General features: G+C 42.1%; 1 protein-coding gene across 1 annotated transcript in view; it reads right to left on the bottom strand.

Moving 5' to 3' along the window:
* The window catches only part of USP34 (ubiquitin specific peptidase 34), a 120,364-nt gene that overhangs the window by 7,343 nt on the left and 94,259 nt on the right, over positions 1–18,762 (bottom strand). Inside the window, exons 56-75 of the mRNA XM_058800752.1 lie at positions 18,668–18,715; positions 18,241–18,306; positions 16,968–17,048; positions 15,833–15,918; positions 14,435–14,603; positions 14,274–14,348; positions 13,592–13,743; positions 13,146–13,194; positions 12,950–13,054; positions 12,785–12,829; positions 11,707–11,811; positions 9,671–9,818; positions 8,083–8,717; positions 6,500–6,657; positions 5,629–5,707; positions 3,254–3,380; positions 2,819–2,926; positions 1,746–1,850; positions 1,496–1,620; positions 330–482 (exon numbers count right to left, since the gene is read on the bottom strand). Coding sequence (XP_058656735.1) covers positions 330–482; positions 1,496–1,620; positions 1,746–1,850; positions 2,819–2,926; positions 3,254–3,380; positions 5,629–5,707; positions 6,500–6,657; positions 8,083–8,717; positions 9,671–9,818; positions 11,707–11,811; positions 12,785–12,829; positions 12,950–13,054; positions 13,146–13,194; positions 13,592–13,743; positions 14,274–14,348; positions 14,435–14,603; positions 15,833–15,918; positions 16,968–17,048; positions 18,241–18,306; positions 18,668–18,715 — 2,619 coding nt within the window. The remainder of the gene's footprint in view (positions 1–329; positions 483–1,495; positions 1,621–1,745; positions 1,851–2,818; positions 2,927–3,253; positions 3,381–5,628; positions 5,708–6,499; positions 6,658–8,082; positions 8,718–9,670; positions 9,819–11,706; positions 11,812–12,784; positions 12,830–12,949; positions 13,055–13,145; positions 13,195–13,591; positions 13,744–14,273; positions 14,349–14,434; positions 14,604–15,832; positions 15,919–16,967; positions 17,049–18,240; positions 18,307–18,667; positions 18,716–18,762) is intronic.

Here is an 18,762-nt window from a genome sequence, read left to right as displayed (position 1 = left end):
TGAAAAACAAGCATGCAAACCCACAGGGCAATGTGACTGTGGATGTGGTTCCACAGCTTTAAAAATATTCTCCTTCCTAATGTATTAGGAATTGGATATAAAGGATGAAATACTGTCACGTAACATGACAACTTTCTATATTTACATTATGTAGTGTCACTTCTGGATGCACGACGGGGAACCCACTAGAGGCAGTTCCTGGCTCTCTACCATCCTTTCAAACACTGGATTTCTGGCTCTCTACCTCTCTTTTCAAACACAATCAATTTGATGGTGCACAAATAGACACAGCATCATTCTGAAAGCTTTAAAAAAGAAGGGTTACTTACCCTACAGTAACCGTGCTTCTTCGAAATGTGTTGCCCACACAGATTCCCATCTACGTGCACATAGGCCCCATGTGCAGGAGATTGGATTCTTTCTGAATAGCTGTGTCCACTGGGGCTGTGCCTGCACCCAGTGTGTCCTTGCGACCACTGTACCTGAGGGCACAAGGGGTATGGCGGCTTCAACCACCACTCAATTCCTTCACCCGAAAGAATCCCCTAGGACAGGACTCGAATTAGCACAGCAGGACGAGCACAGAATCTGTGTGGACAAAGCATCTTGAAGAACCACAGTTACCGGACAGCAAGTAACCAGTTCTCCTGCTTCAAATGATTGTCCATACATATTCCTTTTTGGGTGGGATTCACCTGACCTGACTTTAGCTATCCAAAACCTACAGTCACTGCTGCTCCCTGCACGCCGTGGTGCCCGGGACAGGAAGGAGGGGAGCTCTTGCTCTCCTCCCCAGGGTAACTATTCATGGCAGGAGCCCCAGAGGAGCCCCAGAGGAGCTGGATGCTGACCTCTTATCTGTTTTAGATAGGCAAAGTGACGTGAGCTGAATCCCACCGTTGCTGCAGCTGTAACAACGGGATGTGGCAAAGTCACTACGGAGCAGCCCCACCAAAGCTGGCATCCCATCAGGAAGCCCACAGAGGGAAAATGGCAAGTAAAAAGACTTCAAGCCCTTTATGACATTTCAGGCACTGGATTTTACCCAAACAAATAGCAGATTATGCCTCAGCCCCAGCTGAATGGACTCTAAAATGGAACCTGTAGGGTCTCCTTGGCTGTCTGGAAAGAAATCTTAAAGTAGTGTGAAACCCATCTAGACAATCCCTGGGTGGTGCCTCAATTTCCTTCATAAATGCCACAGACAGACTGGGAAACTACCAGAATGTGTGCCACGGGTTTTTTTCCTGCCACAAGGCCCAAACCCTTATGGTGCCTGCAGTATGAAGCTGTGTATCCCCAAGGGCAGGGAAATGGTGCTTCTCAAGTGCACATCTAGAATGGAGTATATGAGGACAACACATCTTGAAGAAGAATTATGCTTTGTTTACAAAGAAAAGGTAAATGCATCGAGCTACTGGATTCTGCCAACACCTTTATAAAAATGGGAAAACAACAGAGAAATGATTCTTTCTAGGACCACTTGTTTACATACCTTGCTGGCTTCCACCATGGTGGGCAAGAGGCACATGTTGAGCTCAGGCCGTGGAGGACGAATATTGCTTTTCCCCCCTATTAATTTCAAATTTTCACGACATGGAAAATAAGGTCCAAGAGACACTGTAGTGTAAGTTCGGATAAAATAGGGATAATATTAAAAAGGTCAATATTTGACATCAGCAAGGAACACGACAGAGAAATAACAGTGTAAGAGAACTTCAAAAGACAATCACTGAAATACCTACTTGGGATATTACTGTGGTGGTATGTACAATGATTGTGCTGTAGAAATGGAACCAGAGTATGTAGGAAATCATGAGGACTTAAAAGTACAAGCTCCTTGAGGACATCTACAAACAAAAAGTTGTTTTTGCTATTACAAATTGTTATTTCTTAACAGCAAACAGTTCAACTTAAGGCTCATACATTTGCAAACTCTCTCTTGTATCCCTTCTGCCGTGAGCAGCACCTGAGTGTGACACCCCTGGCTCCATCCCAGCTCCCTTCACCTCTGCCCTGGGGGAGACCCTGCTCAGTGCTGCAGCAACCACAGGGAGGGGCCAGCCTGGACAGGGAGAAACACAATTACCCTCTTTGCTTCTTCTTTTACAGAGCAGCAGTGATGCCTGGAAAAGGGCAACCAGCAGCAGTCAGGAGGACAATGAAAAAATACTCAAAATAGGGAGAAATGCATACAAATCACACAAAAAAGGGTGGTTTGGACACAGTGTTAGGCCTTCACCGGCAATCCATTAAATAATATTAAAAAAGTCTAAACTAGAAAAAACCTGGGCCTTTCTGAAATAGCTCTGCTAATGCAAGAGAGGCATTTGTATGTATTATCTGTGTCTACACTTTAAAAAGCAAATCCATTCCTCTCTACAAGCTATTTATGCTTTAGTTCCACTATGGCACTTCACAGTACTGAATCATAAAAATGAACAGGAAAAGCTGTTTCTCAGAATAACTTGGTCTCCACGCTCCCTTCTGAGGGGGGCTTTAGTTCATGTTTGAATTTTAATCTCAGATTTGGGATCTGACTCTAAACTCAGCGACACCTGAGCTGCTCTTCAGTCACTCCCTTACCAGGTGGCCAATCAGTCTCACAGTGACCTGTGGCTTTCTGTGTCCCCGGCCTGCATGCCCTGACTGAGCACAGGAATGTTCAGAGGCAGCTGCCACGCCCAGAGCAGTCTGACAGGACCAGAGGCACTGACAGCTCCACACCAACCATCCCCACCTCCCCTGGCAGAGCCCTTGTGGCATTTCCAGCTCACAGCAGGGCTGGGCAGGACAGCTCTGCAGGGCCAGCACTTACCAATGCAGGCATTTCTCAGCTCAGGAGGGCTGTAGGAATTGAGCAGAGTCAAGAGCTTATGGGCAAATTCAATCCTCTCCTGCCACTGAATGAGAGCTTGCTTCACATCTGCAAGGCAAACATCCCAGGAGGCTGCTTAGCTCATGCCTCAAAACTTATTAGAAAAAGCACAAAATTTTACTGCTGAGGAGTCTCTTTTTCCTCTACCACGGTCTTAATGCTTCTAGGAATTTGTTAAATCGCATTAGTCTACTGCTGTTAAATTGATGAAATCTAGTTTGCTATTAAGTCAGTAATCTAATAAGTAACAATTTAATATCCATTAACAGACACATATTCTACTGTACAAGTTTTAAAAAACAGCAAGAAAAGCAAGAAAAAACATCAGGGTTTGGGTGAGGAAAATGAATTTAGAAACAAGAGTTATAACCAAACCTTTTCTTTGCAGGTAGGGCCGTGTGGATTTCAGAACAGAGAGGAAAATGGACAGCAGCTCCACCAGGTCTCCAGTGACGTGGCAAGCTGTGGCCTCGTGGTACATCATGTGCAAGGTGTTAAAGGACTGGGAAGAAGAAAAAAAAAAGCCAAACTTTATGTTGCCAAACTAAGGTACCGGTCAGTATTCCTCTTCTTATCCTGCAGATAGATTTACATTTATTTTATGCTCAAACAAGGTATTTTATACACAAAAAAATAGAAGGTGTTGAATATAATCACAAAGTTCTTCATTTGTTTTCCAGGTAAAAGGTTTGTGTAACCAGCTCAAAATAATTACCAAGTTTTCACACCTTTATCTACAACCCAGTGAACAAAAAGGCATTTGAGAGACAGAATTTTTATATCCCTGTAATCCCAAACTGCCTCAGCCAGCAGACAAAGTGATACAGGAGGTGCACAAAGACAGATATATGAATTTGGGGAAAAAAGGCAGGATTAAGATGGATGCCAGTCATTTTTCAAAATGCTGCTGAAGGATATATGGCTGTGCATCAGAAGAATTACTTCTCCTTTAATACCTTGTAGGCATCTGTGATTTATAGAAATATTGGTAAGGAAAAGCAACTCATTTCTGAACTACAAAAATCCCAGCACAGGATGTGAGAGCAGATATTTAACCTGCTGGGGTATTTGAGAGATAAAGGAGCAGCAGCCTCCAACCCTAGAATGCAAACCCTTGCCAGGCCCTTTTTGTATTACAGTGAAGACAAAAGACACACAGCCACCCTCGAGTGGGAAACTCCCCTGCATGTGACAGCTCCTTCAGGCAGTTTTTGATCTCTAGGCAAAACAATTCCAGCCAACAAGGGACAGTATAAGGCCTGCAAACCTCAAGCTGGAAAGTAGCATCAATTTAATTTAATTTCATTTCTAGCAATGCTTTACACAGGTTGAGTTCCTTTTATATTACACACACTTCACAAACTTAATTATCCATTGTTAGTATGGATGAGGGCTAACTAAGCTAAAGCAAGTTCTTTTTATACATATCTATGTCTGTACCTTGATCTACTTACATTTCATGTATGGATAACCTTACAGCCCAGTTCCTGGCCTTTTACACCCAGTTTACTGGATGGAGATATTTTCATAACAAAAAGGAACAGATATGCCGGAGTAATTAACCACAATTAATTAATCTATAGCCTTGTATTTATAACAACCTCCTGAAAACTCAATTTTCCAATAGCACTGCACTGTTTCTGTAATTCCAGCTCTTTCTACTACACTTTTTCCCAGAAAATGCAAACCAGTGACATAATAAGAGTTAAAAGAATTTTTTATAGAAACCATATAAAAATGGGACTGGAATCAACCTGAAAGCATCACCCAGTCCACATGACAAAGGCAGACTAAATATCCTTGACAGATGTTTGCTCCAATCCTTCTGACAACTCCCAGTTGTGCTGGCTGCCCCCTCCTGCAGCAAAAATCCCATTCCAAAACCCCACCTCTGCACAGCCACAATAACCTCTGAGCCACTTGTCTTGCACCATGGATTCTCCCAGTTTAACATCTCTCCTGAATACACCACCCTACAGGTGCCAAGAATGAATCTTGCTTGCTTTTATGCTTTCTCCAGCACATGCAGAGTTTAATTCTTGTTCTCAGAGGGATCCTGCCCCTAGAGCACTGCCAGTGCTCCATGAACACAGATTCTCATTCATCACCTCCACCATGGAGTGCTGGATGGAATCCAGGTGTTCCACCCATCAGGACAGGGGGATGTGCAGAGTGAAACTGCTGGGAGCAGGCCCTGACATCCCAATCCATGTCAGAGGTGCATGATTTCATATTTTCCATTAAATTTTGAAATAATTCTGGTCTGGTCTCATGGACAAAAATCCCCTTACAACAATTAGATGTGCTCCAGAAATGCATTTTAGGTTTAGTTCCATCAGAAAGAAATGGAGTTTATGTGTTTCAGACCACTCCTTGCAAACAAAGGCACAACAGGTAGGAAAGAAAAGGAGAACTGCCTCAAAGGAGAGTCAGAAATATCGACCACAATTACAGCTGAGCACCCTTTAAGTTATTTCTGGTTTTTAACCTTTTGCCTTAACACTTTTTAACTACTAAGAACTGTGTGACTGCACTCAGCCCTTCATTCCCAATTACCTGTAATAAAAGAAATTACACCAAAAAAACAAATGTATCCCTCTCAGCATAATCTGCTGGTGGTTTTCCCTCTGTCCTGAGAAGCACACAAACAATTTCCTGATCTTTTTATTACTAAAAAGAAATCTTATTAAAGCTGTCAGGGGAAGCACCAGGGTGGGATGTTTGCTATAATTAAATAACAAAGTAATTACCTCAGTCATCAGAATCAATCCTCTATTGAACACAACGAGAAGTCTGTCTTCATCAGATTCTAATAATATTCTGAAGGCACTAGGAAAAAAAACCAAACATGGAGAACACTGAAAATCTCAGTCCAAGATTAAAATTGTTATACTCATGCTGTATTTTGGAAAATAATCACAAAAGAACAAAGAAACCCCAAAATAACAAAATTCTTCCCATCATTACCCCCCCCACACACTTTTTAATTTAAAAATGCCTCTGCCATCAACCTCCTTTATGTTATAGAAAGTAATTTATACATAACCATTACAGAAATGTTTCCCATACAACCCCTGCAGAAATATGGAAAATTATATTCTTGGAAAGACAGAAGTTTATGCTTCTTAAATGATACATTTAAATAGATTCAGTCAAGCATATGTTTGGCCTTTTAACTGTATGGAAACATTTTTATCAGAATATTTGATGCTTGCAGCAGAACAGAAAGGAAAGCATTATGCTAATGAATGGTTTGGGACAAGGTGGCTGTGACAGAGCAGTGCCAGGTGAGGGCAGGAGCCCCTCCAGGTACCACAGCCTGTCCTTTCCAGCAGGCTTTGCCTGCACCAAGAGCTCCTGTAAAACCCCAGCCCTGACCTACATGCACAGCAATTTATAGCTCTGCTGAGAATGCCCAAGCAGCACTTTCAGCTCAGAGCAGAAATGAAACACTCTTTGAAGACACCACACAATAAAACTGTCCCACAGGCACAATTCCTACATCCCATTTGTGCTCCAAAGTAACAGCTGCCAACAGGAGCAGCTGGAACCACAGCTCTGCTCCTGGGGGAGGCTGGGGAGGGAATTCCAGCTGGGCTGGGGATGAGCACAGGGCTGTACCTTATGAGAGTTGTCCAACAGGAGCGTCCGTCCAGGCAGCGCAGGTAACAGCTGATGGTGGTTTTCTTGAATTGCTTGATGTCCTCTATCTCCTCCTCTCTCATGTCTGGCCTCTGAGCTACAAACAGCTGCATGAGGTTAAACAGCTCCTCTACTGCCTAAAACACACAGAAACACTTGGTTAGAGTCAGCTCTCTCACTGTGGTACGGTTCAGACTTTCTGTCAAAGTTATAAACTGAGATGTGTTGACGGTGCCTAGGAGCACAGCTCACTGCTGCACTTATGTGCACATAATGTACATGTGTCACATTTACATGCACAAAGCAATCTGAAATCCCCATCCCTGGGACCAAACATTCAGAAAGCTGCTTGTGCCAAGCCCTGCTGCAGCCCTATATGCCTGGCAAACACCAAACACAGTGGGGTAACTCAGGTCCCCTGCCAGACACACAGACTTCTGAGGGGAGATGCCAACGAGGAGAGCAATGGGACTGTCAGATGTAACACTGCCCTGTGAGCTGATCTAGGCAGGAGTTCAATATGGAACATCCCCTGCATCCTCCTCCTCTTCACAGTGATGGCAAGCTTTGCATTCCTTGTGTCCCTGCACAGCCCAAAGGATCCCAAAGCAATATCCACAGTGTGATCATTCACACCCAGGCCTGCTGTCTCTCCAGCCTCTGCAGGCCTGTGGTTTGAGCATCACACACAGCCTGCTTCACCCAGCACCTGCTCTCTGCTGGTGTCACTGTGTGTCACTGACAGCACAACTCCCAGCTCTGCCAAAGGTACCTGGGTAAGGGGAGCACCAGTCTGTCCTCCCCTGGAATGCTACAGGCCAAGCTTGGCCCTAGTCCAGAAGCTGAAAGCAAAGAAGAAACTGGGAATTCCTCCACCTTTGTTATAATGCAACCTCCTTCCTAGAGACCACCATCAAAGCTTGTTCCTTGTTTCTTATGACTGGGCTGGAAAACTGAACAGTGGAAAGACCCAGAAACAACAACTGCTCTGCAGCAAGGAGAACTCAAACCAACCCTGTGACTGTGTTTACAGGGGTCTGAGGATGAGGGAAGAGACAAGGATCTGACTCCATGTTTCAGAAGGCTGATTTATTATTTTATGCTATGTATTATATTAAAACTATACTAAAAGAATAAAAAAAAGGATTTCATCAGAAGGCTGGCTAAGAATAGCAAAACAAAGAATGATAACAAAATCTTGTGTCTAGGACAGAGAGTCTGAGCCAGCTGACTGTGATTAGCCATTAATTAGAAACAACACATGAGACCAATCCCAGATGCACCTGTTGCATCCCACAGCAGCAGATAACCATTGTTTGCATTTTGTTCCTGAGGCCTCTCAGCTTCTCAGGAGGAAAAATCCTAAGGAAAGGATTTTTCACAAAACATGTCTGTAGCCAAACCCCCCCTTCCAGATCTAATGGATCTAAAGACAGGAACGACTTCCACCAGGAAACCCACAGGGACCACTGTCACCACCGGGTGTGTTAAGCTCCAAGAGACACCAGGCGAGAGGGGACAGGGGAATGAGGGGCTGGCACACGGTGGCACTGGTCACTCACCCCTGGGTACTGGCTGGCGTGGGGGGTGAGGTTCTTGAAGGCCCACTGGATGTTCTGGTGGGAGGCCAGCTGGCGGGTGAAGGCGGGCGACTGCTCGCAGCACAGGCGCAGGATGCCGTAGTAGGCGGGCAGCATGCCGCGGTTGAAGAGCACCACGTCCTGGTCGTCGTGGTCGGCCAGGATGTAGTTGAAGGCGATGTTCTTGGTCACCACGGGGTTCTGCACGATCAGGCGCACGTTCTCGGGACAGTCCACGCACACGTTGTACCAGAAGGACAGCAGGGCCTGCTTGTTGTGGTTGGTGGCGATGGCCGGCTCCGAGAGCTTGGGCTGGAAGAGGTTCCACAAGTCCATGAAGTAGGTGGAGAACATGAGCTTCTCGGTTTTGGAGATCAGGCAGTAGGTCATGAAACTGAAGTAGGGCACCAGCTTGGTGGTGCCGTGCACGGCGGCGTCCACGTAGAGCTTGGCCCGCGAGAGCAGGCCCAGGAGCACGTTGTAGACCTGGTGCAGGACTACAGTGGTGTCGGGGCTGAGGGGCAGGTCCCGCGTGGGGATGTGCAGGGAGCGCGTCGAGCGGAACATCTGACGGAAGGAATTGCTCGGAATAAGCGACACCAAGAGATAGGCTGCGGCTTCAAATAAAAACAGATTTGTTACGCCTTTGACAGTGACATACCTGCTTAACAGCCATGCAAACAGCAATTCAACTGCACCCCCTGCTCCATTTGCACATTTCAAAGCACTCTACAGAAGCTGGTATTGCTGCATTCACACTAGAAAAAATCCCAAGTGGGTAACAGCAGCACAAAGCACGTTAAAAGTGGTGCTGGGATGTGCCACCTGCATCCCTGGCTGCTGCCTGTGCTAACACAATGCATCCCACCACAGAATGTGACCCCAGATCCCATCACACAATGCATCCCAGAGGTTTTCCATGACTGAAGTTGTCCATTGCTCAATCTAGAGGTCATTACCTCCTCAGAGATGTTCACAACTGCACCCTGTTGCAAAGCTGAAGCTCCAGTTTTCCCATCTCCCTCAGCCACAGAAACATGGTGAAAGTCAATGGCCTGTACTGTGGAGCCTCCTTTGTTAAAAAAATGGACACAGGGAAGGCTGAAAATGTTCTCTGGCAATGTGACAGTGTGATTCCCAGCAGGACAAACCAGAGAGCCAGGATACCCTGGAACCTGGGAGGAAGCACAGATAGCTTCTCTTTGATCCACAAGTTCAAAGGACTCAGCTGGGGATTCTTGTGGAAGAACAACATGTACTCCTCCCACCTACTGTACAGCCACGTGATGGACACAATGGAAAACCTCTGGAATTACCCCTTTTCCTTCTTTAGGTATTCCTGGACCTTGCAGATTAACCCCTTAGAATAAAGAACCTACTAATGTATCATTCAAGGTACCAAAGGAAAACACAGCTTTTTAATAAAAATCGGTATCACCTCTACCTCAGTTATCCCAAGATTTTAAACCCAGCAATTCTACAACAGCTAAAAAAGGAAGAAAAGCCAAACACAGGAGCATGCAACTCAGTGCAAGAGGTGACAATTTTTCTCCAATTAAAATCCACTTACAAGTTCTCACTCGAGGGTAGTTGTGTGCCAGGAGGAAGCGCTCCACCCAGTTCTCCATGTTCTGCAGGACCCAGCTGTGAGCCAGTTTATTCCGAGGGGTTTGCACAGCCAGCCAGTCCAGGCACTGAGAGGGGTTGTACTCAATCACCTACAGACAGGGGGAAATCAAAGGGAATACATTCATCTTCCTACTATGCACTGATTGTATCAGAAACCCCTAAAATCACTTCCAACATTTCTTTTTAGGGCTATGAAAGCTCCTGCAAGACTGAGCTGCTCTGCACACAAAGAGAACCTTATTAAATTTCACTGGTTTGTGCTTCTGAACCTTGCTCAGAGTTTTGGAAGTACAGTCTAAGCCCAGGAAATTACTCTGCCTATTCTTTCTGCATATTATGAGATATTTAGGAGTTGAAATATTAAGCACTAAGATGGAACAACCTTGTCTTTATAGACAAGTATTTCTTAGAAATATCTAACACAAACCTTAACACTGAATCAGTATTTTTATAAGTTACATCAAAAGAAAATAAATGGTATGCAAAGATGTTCATACAGCTTCATGCTGAGGGTAACTACTGCATTTTTTACTGAATATACAATTTCAAGGAATAAATTCATCCCATTCTTTCCAAAGGCAATGAATGCTGTTGTGCAAACGTTGAGAGAATAAGGAGAAAACAAAGCTCCCTGAGCTTTTGTGGCTCTGTGCAGCTGGAAATTTGTTGACATAAGGCCAATAAATGTCATTTTTTCTTTTGTTTAGTTTCTAAAACCTACTTTCTTTCTACCTCAAGGCCCAGATGCCCAGACAAGGAGAAGTTTTACTCTAAGGAACCAGAGGTAGTAACTGGGTTGCTGAAGCTGTTCCCAGTTCCCCTGCTCCACCTGAAGAATATGAGCAGCTGACACAACCATAACTCTACTTATAAAATTTTAATCTCATTTTTAAAATAAACACCTTAAGAACAATCTCCTCCCTCTATTTAGAAATGACAAATTGCTCTGTCAGGTTTCCTGGGTAATGGCTGGAGGGAATGTCCAAGAAAGATACAATCATTTCTCAGTGTCTGCAGAGCTCAATCACTTTTAATGACTTCCAGAAGCTGGAGAGGCTGTGAAAGCAGATTCTACAGCCCAAGTCTGGGCATTCACTGCTGGCTCTCACATTCCTGGACCTGTGTCACCAGCTGGGTGTCACTGTGCCCCTTGAGATGTGCCACATGAACTCCCTTTAGCTGAGGTGCAGCAGCTCCAGCTCATCCATCACATCTGTGATCCTAGAGCCTCTCCTGAGCACAGGAAACCCTTTGGGACAGCAAATCCATGTCCACAGTGCTGCAGCCCCATTTTTAAAGGGAATTAAAGGGAATGAGCTGGTGCTCAGCAGTCTGCAGGCTGGCCATGCTGTTCTCAGCCAGGAATGAAGACCCTGAATTGTACTGGGAGCTCAGAGAGCAGCAGGTGAACAGAAACCTTCAATGGCTCATCTGTGGCTCAGAGAAAGGAATTCATCCCTGTGCCCATTTGGTTAAAAAGTCTCTCTCATTTGGATACAAGCAAGGCTGGTCCTGCACACAGCAATTATCCAGCAGATTCAGTCTGGCACTATTTTATGCATTAAAAGTGTTAATGGACATTTTACAGAGAACCAAAAATGACAAATGAATATTCAAGGAACCTGTACATAAAGGCCAAAAAACCCACAATCAAATGACGGGTATTGAAACATTTTACAGGCCTTGCAAAAGGATAACTGAGAAAACAATGTGAAATTTGTCAAGAAAAAGCATTCTAGGCCCTTATTAAGAATCAATTAATTTCTCAATAAACTAAAACTTGAAGTTAAACAGGAAGAGCCATTAAGTTCCAATAGAACTTTTTAATGTCTATTGGCTGTTGCTATTTATTCAGAAGAGGAATGATAATTAAAAAATTATGAACTGATGCAGGAAGGATAACAAAAAGCAAAAGAGACATAAAAGAACCAACAAGAGAAAGAAAATTTAGCTTCTGTTTTATTTTACATATTGTACCTCCCATATCCTTTGCAGAATGTAAGAAGCAAAGGGTGGCATTCCTGGAGGTCCACCAGCAAATTCCATCAGCATTGTCAGCAATTTGAAAAAAGGATTGGCTGCCTGTAATGCAGAAAAGGGGAAAATACTCAATTTCATCTATTTAATTTCATCCACCATTTTTTTAAGAGTATTTTTTTAAAATCCCAATGTCTGTAAGATTTCTACCAACTTCAGACATGAACATTTATAATACTTTAATCTCTTACTATTTAATCTGTACATAATCCATATATAGCTATAAATTAAGCCACTGGTTACAGTCAGTGCAAAGCAACAGGATCATATGAGACAGGAGAAGTCATAGGAAAAAAAAAAAATATGTATGCATTTATTAGAGGAAATATAGACATTATTCTGGAAAAAGGAAAGCATCAAGCTCTTCATTGCTGAAGAATTCACCCATTTATCATGGTTTATATCACCAGCTCAGATAAGTTATAATTTTTATGTATTTACATAACATGGAATATGGATCCTGGGAAGTTTATCCAAAAGTATCTCATTTTGAGGTTTTACACTGCTAAGACTCATCCAGCTTTTAACAACATTTCAACGAAGTGGTTACAACTATAATTATAGTTGTAAGTGGTTACAACTATTATTTTGCATCTGGAATCCATCTGGAACTCTCAATATTTCTGTTATTACCAGGGCAGGAATTTACTCTGAATGAGAAATGTGTTTGCCAGCACAGAACTACAAAACAGTGCCCCAAATCTTGAAGAGTGTGATAATAAGTAATTATCTCCACTTATTCTTGTACACAATACTTTAATGTTACCAGCTTTTTAAAAGAAATTCATATGGGTGGAGAATCTAGAAATGTTATTTGATTTGAACAAAACTTTCATCCCAAGTGGCGCAAATTTCTGTTTTACAAAACTTCGCAAACAGTGCAGTTAGACTTCATTCAATGGCACAAAAACTTCCATCTTCCATGCAAGATTTTTGATGAGCTAGGATTATTTCTGTGATTTGAACCAGGAAATTTTGACTACAGATTATTTGCTGGACAGGTGGTGTGTTTACATACCTCAGGAGTCAGCTTTGCTATAGATGTGAACAGCATGGACACAATCTTGAAAAGAAAACACACAAAACTCATTAGATTTGTGTTTATTCAGTGAAAACAACACCCATTACCCCATGAGATTTGTGGGGGGATCTCAAAGAGCAGCTGCAGGTCCCTGCTACTCACGTGCTCCGCCAGGCGGTTGTTGTAGCGGCACAGGCTGAAGATGAGGTTGCAGGTTTGCCTGATGTTGATCCCATCACGGATATGTTGGAATAAAAAAGGGAAACCCTGCAAGAAACAAGCAGATACAGCTCACTGCCTACAGCTACACAGCACAGAGGGCTTGGGAGGCTAGAGCAGCCATTTTTAACTTGATTACCTTTCCTCCTGTCAGTGCTGCCATGTCGTTTTGGGACAAGGTCAAATGCCTGAAATACAAAAGAAAAAGATCATTTTATTTTACTTCAGCCATGATTGTGGTTAGGGACACACTCAGGACTGAGAGTTAGCTCATATCCTTCAGTATCACAATATACAAGAGACAGTAAATGTGTTGATGTAAAACTGAACAACACAAAAAAGCTGTACTCAACTGAGATAACAAAAGAAAATCAAATGTGGGCAATTGAATGTGTTCAAGTATTTAACCAAAGTCTTTCATTTGGTCAACAATGACAGTCCCTTTTTAAGTTATTAAAAATATAATGGGCTCATTTACAACCTTATTTATGCTGCAAAAAAAGCCCACAATAAAACCCTCAGACAAACCCACAAAATCTCTGACTATAAATTCTAAACTGATTTTGTTTTTTCGGGAGCTCTTGCCTTTCTGAGCGAGACTGTTCCACCAGAAGAGCAATCAGGGCAATCATCTTTTCAAGAGCAGCAGGCCTGTACTTCTCTTCTGCTAAAGAAAGGATATCTTCCTCTTCCTCCTCTTCCTCCCCTTCTTCCTCAGAAAGCACTTCCACCTGGGGCTAAGGAAAAACCAGAGAACTTCGGTGTGGACATTCTGTGCCTTCATTTCAAAGGTCCTTGCCTGTCCTTTATAGCAAACAACTTCATCAACTTGCATGAACCAAAGCAGGGAAGTACTTAATCAATTGACTTTCACATTGAAACATGCACTTTGCACAAGCAAAATTGTATTTACAAATGCAAGAGGTAGGCTGGCTGAAGATACGGTCTATTTAACAAAAAAAGCAGGTAAATTTAAGAACCTAAGTTGTACAACAGGAGTAAGTAATCAATTGTTAATAGCATTACCATTAGTTTCAAGTTAAGGGCAACTTTATTGCTTTTACTCAGTGCCTATTTCTATGCTAAATAATAAAAGTCAATTCAACATATTTTTTTTAATATTATACTCACGTAAATATTGAAAACAATTGTGGAAGTGAAGCAATTTTAATGTAACAGCTGAAGGATTATTCAAGACACAGCAACAATAATCAGAGATGTAAAAGAGGCAAGATTAGCTCCTGTTATATAAAATACTCCAACTTACATTCTCAGGCCCCTTGGTTCCCATGTAGAAGTGGACCATGGTGGATATGGCTTGCAGAGAGAGCAAGAACTGGCTCTGAAAAACGCAGGGATGATGGGATTACTTGAAAATCCATTTGTGCAGAGCCAGCAGCACCTGCCCAAGGCCAGGGCTGTACCCACCTCCTCCTCTCCCATTTTGGCAAACTCGTAGAGGAAGGCGAAGTACTCGGTGAGGTGCTTGCTGTGGGGCTTGACGCCGTGCTCCATGATGGACAGCAGCGTCTTCACGAAGCGCGTCACGCACGAGCGGCTGCCGATGTCCTCCACGGGCCCGTCCATGTCATCAGAGCTGCAGGAACAGCGGCCAGGGTGGCCATGGCACTCACAGCACAGGGCACAGAGCATCCTCAGCCAGTGCAAACACAGCATGCACCAGAATCCCTGCTCTCACATCCCTCACCCCTTAGCCACAGCCTGGCTAACACCCAGCCCAACCCGAGGGAGCATCAGGCACTTCAAATGCTGAGGAGTTCAGCAAATTGGGGCTGTGAACCAAGATGCTGCTCAGGAAAAGGACTCTCAGAACAGTACTGGGGATCTCCTACTTAAAATCATCCTCTTGAATTGCTTGTTGAATTTAATGGGAATGAAATTATAGCTATGGAACCAAGGCAAGGCACCCTTCCTGAACACAAGAGCCCCATCCACCTTCAGCCTCAGACACTCTAAATATTAACTCCGTATCATACACGGTCATTTTCCAGCTCAAAATCCCACTCTAAAATGGAAAGCACAGCTCTGCTTTTCACTAGATTCATGCAGCTACCTAATGAGAATTTCAGCCTCAGACATCTGCTCAAGGTTGGACCTTGTCACTGAAAAAAGCCAAGTCACAGACACAAGTAAAGCTTCCAAAGCAAATAAAATTCTGCTTTTTGCCATGAAAATTGTATCTTCATGTCCTGAATTTTGATATGGCAGCATAGTTATTACTAACTCTGCCATTTTCACACTGGAGGAAATTTATTATCACAATCACAACTGTAACACAAGAGGTGAAAGAAAAAACACTTTTTTCTTCTCATCATGTATTAATAAGAGTTTAAGTATCTCATAATTGGAGATAAAGTGACAGTTTTCTTGATGATAAGCAGAGCAAAGGAGAATCCAAGAGGGTTCTTCCTCCTTTTTGACAAAACCTGTGATTTAGTTATAGAATTACCCTCTGATCTCCAAACTCTTTTACAGGATGTACAAATAAAACCTTCCACCTTTGTGCCTCCAGATCCAATTCACAGAAGAATTCTCAAGTCTGAGCACTGAGATTTACACTTGCAGTGTCCAAGTGATAGGAAAAACAAAGACCATGCTGAAAACCTACTCTAAGGGAGCAAATGTTTCAAACTATGTGACACTGCCCTTTGCAACCCTACTGGCATTTTTAAATAAATCCAACCAGTTTGAGCAGAATAGCAAAGAACAATTAGCACTATTTCAGCTTTCCATGGCTGTTTTGAGTGACTGATCAATAAAAGCAGCTGCAGCAATGACCAGAAGTTGGCAGGGGGGTTATTTTACCAGTCTTCCATTCCTGGCTGCAGATAGAGGTGAGCATGCACTGGCCTCAGCCTCTGGATCACGTGGATACACAAGCGCTGGAACATCTGCAAGGAGAAAGGAGTGAGCTGCACACCCTCAGTCCTCCACAAAAAGGGCCATGTGCCACTCCTAAACAAAGAATATTCTGTCCCCAAGTCCCAGCTCCTCACAGGTTCCAAGTTTGAAAGACAAAGCTGAGATTGAATTTTAACAGAACAGCCAAACCTGGTTTTTATGAACAGATCTCTTGGAGGAACCCTAAACCCAGCCTTTAATATTGGGGTGCACTGAAACATGACTCTACTTTTTCCCTTCTATCTCTACTGTCTGAAACATTTTGATATTTTGTCAAGATGTTTTTTAATTCTGCTGCTGGCTCATAGAACTCATGTGAAAATTTGAAGGAAATTCCCTCCAGTAATTTCTATTTTGTAAAGCATTCATAAGAAGACCTTGCCTACCTTGCACAGAGTTTTCCCATGACATATATTCTTTTACTGATGCATTGCATCCAAAAACTATGTATGGGTCTGCATGGAAATATCACTTTAATAGCTAGAAATCCAACTGAAGAATTCAAGTTACATAGAGTAACTGTTAAAATTACTCCTTAACAACTTGTAAAGAAGTTCACTTGTAAGTGACACTATCAATAGCTGGATTTGTGAATGTCCAAATGCTACTAATATAGGGTTTGTTTTTTTAAATATTTCCAGAAAAGAGTATGCTTTGTGGCATAATACTGTAAAATTACCTCTACCCACAAAAATTTACTACACATGTTTCCAATTGGAGCTTTGAGGAGTACTGAATGTAAACAGTTTGATTTTTTTTTTTTTCTGACAGTGGAGCTTGATGAACTAATGTTGAATTTATTCAGAAAAAAATCTTTTGTTTAAATGTAAAATGTTCAGATTTGCAGAGATCAAGAGGGAGTCACAGAAACCTTAAATTGCATCTACTGTGATTCAGTGATGCTGCCTGTACAGCTGTGCTGGGGTTGTAACACCTCAGACAATTCAGGTATTCACTGGCAGAATCACAGCCACCAGACCTGGCTGTTTCTGCTCACAGCTCAAGCAGTCACCTGACTTGGAAAGGAACTTTTTCTTACCTGCCTCACAATCTGATTGGGACACTTTATTAGAATCTGCATTGGCCACCAATCATCATCAGCCATACGATCCAAAAACCACTGCAGAAGATACATACTGTGTTAGTTTTGTTCCACACTTGCTCTAGTCCAATCTTCTTTTTTGCATGATATTAAAGTCTGAAGAGAAATCGATGTTACTATTATTAAGGAATAGGCAAGTTTTAATCCAAGGGAAATCTAAAATGTCTTCTGTGCATGAAGGAATAAAGAAATAAAGATCAATAGCATTAAACAGTAATATAAATTTATATCTGGTATCTTCTTATCCCTGTGCTCTGCATGGCATTAGAAAATGACCTGGAAGAACACACTTATCCTGTAAAGTGATGTCAACAGCATAAAACCATGCTTACAAAAAAGCATAACCTGAAGAATCTCACAGAAGAGTGATAGGATTAAACAAAGCTTCCCAAGTTAGATCTCTTTTGCATTTTAACATGTGGAAAAGCCTCACGGCCTCCAGAGACCCAAAAAGTATAAAACTAACAGAGAATGACTCATTCCAAGTCAGACTCAGCAAATACCACAGCTCAGTCTTCTCACTCCCAGAATTTTGAGTCACAAGGAAAGACAGTTTAAAATGAAGAATCAACATTCTTACTTTTAATGTACTTGAGTACTCTTTACTACATTAATGTCTTCACCCAAAGATCTCAGGACTACACCCCACTGAGACAAATGTACACCCAAATACTCAATGTTACATAATTTATCAACCTTGAATCAATTTATAAAAGCATAATGGATTAAATTCCTTTCTACTGAATAAAGTCTAAGGCAGGACATAATCTATGCTACGCTCCTTGTACATTTAAATTATCACAGAAACACTCTCAAAACTTTTCTTCAATATCTCAAAATTGCTTTCAACAAGACCACAGCAAATTCTTTGTCTTTCCATGTCTCTTGTGTGAGTTAATTTAAGCTGGTCTTCATTACACAAGTTACCATGTAAAAATGAATCAAACAAAGAGTTTGTGACACTGGCTCTCTCTTATTCCAGTGACAAAACGATTCTGGCCTGTGGTCTCAAGAGGTTTCTGCAAATAAAAGTTAAGTCATTCCCCAGGATCTGCAGTTATCAGAGAGGATGAATTTCATCTCACAGAGCACAAATATACCAAATACAGCAGTTCATAGTCCAAAATATTCCAGGGATACGAACCTCCAGGAAAGTTAAACAATATATAGAAAGTTGGTTTGTACTTTGCTGAGTTCCTAAGTCACTTACTTCACAAGCTGCCTGACTGTTATTAAACTGTTTTGTTAACAGTTCAATCCACTGAAGCATTGTAGGCTGTGAAAAGAAATACAGGAAAAACTGTAACTTCAAATAATGAATTTCAGCATCATCTTTACACATTTCTAAATGGTTCAGTAAAGCACCATATCTTAAGAATTATAAACAATGAACATTTTATGAATAAATAATACATTGCCCCTACAGATAATACCAGTCCATACGTTTTTACATACACATTATATTCCATTGTGCAGTGCTCACTATAAATGGGTAAATTACACTCTAAACATTAACTTTGCATCCTGTATAGTAATTTTACAGCTCAAAATCCCACTTTTTAAAATGCAAAGTACAGATCTGCTTTTGACTAGATTCATGCAGCTACTTAATGAGAATTTACAAGTAAATGGAATACCTTTTCCTTTGAATGAATAAATGTCTCTAGTACAAAGGAAGTGCTTAACTGGAAAAAAAAATGGAACCATTAATTTAGAATGCATGAATTAAAAT

This window comes from Ammospiza caudacuta, chromosome 3, assembly GCF_027887145.1.
Source record: "Ammospiza caudacuta isolate bAmmCau1 chromosome 3, bAmmCau1.pri, whole genome shotgun sequence".
NCBI classification, from domain to species: Eukaryota; Metazoa; Chordata; class Aves; order Passeriformes; family Passerellidae; genus Ammospiza; species Ammospiza caudacuta.
Note: the sequence above shows the minus strand (reverse complement) of the source record. Positions and strands in the feature narration are given on the sequence as shown.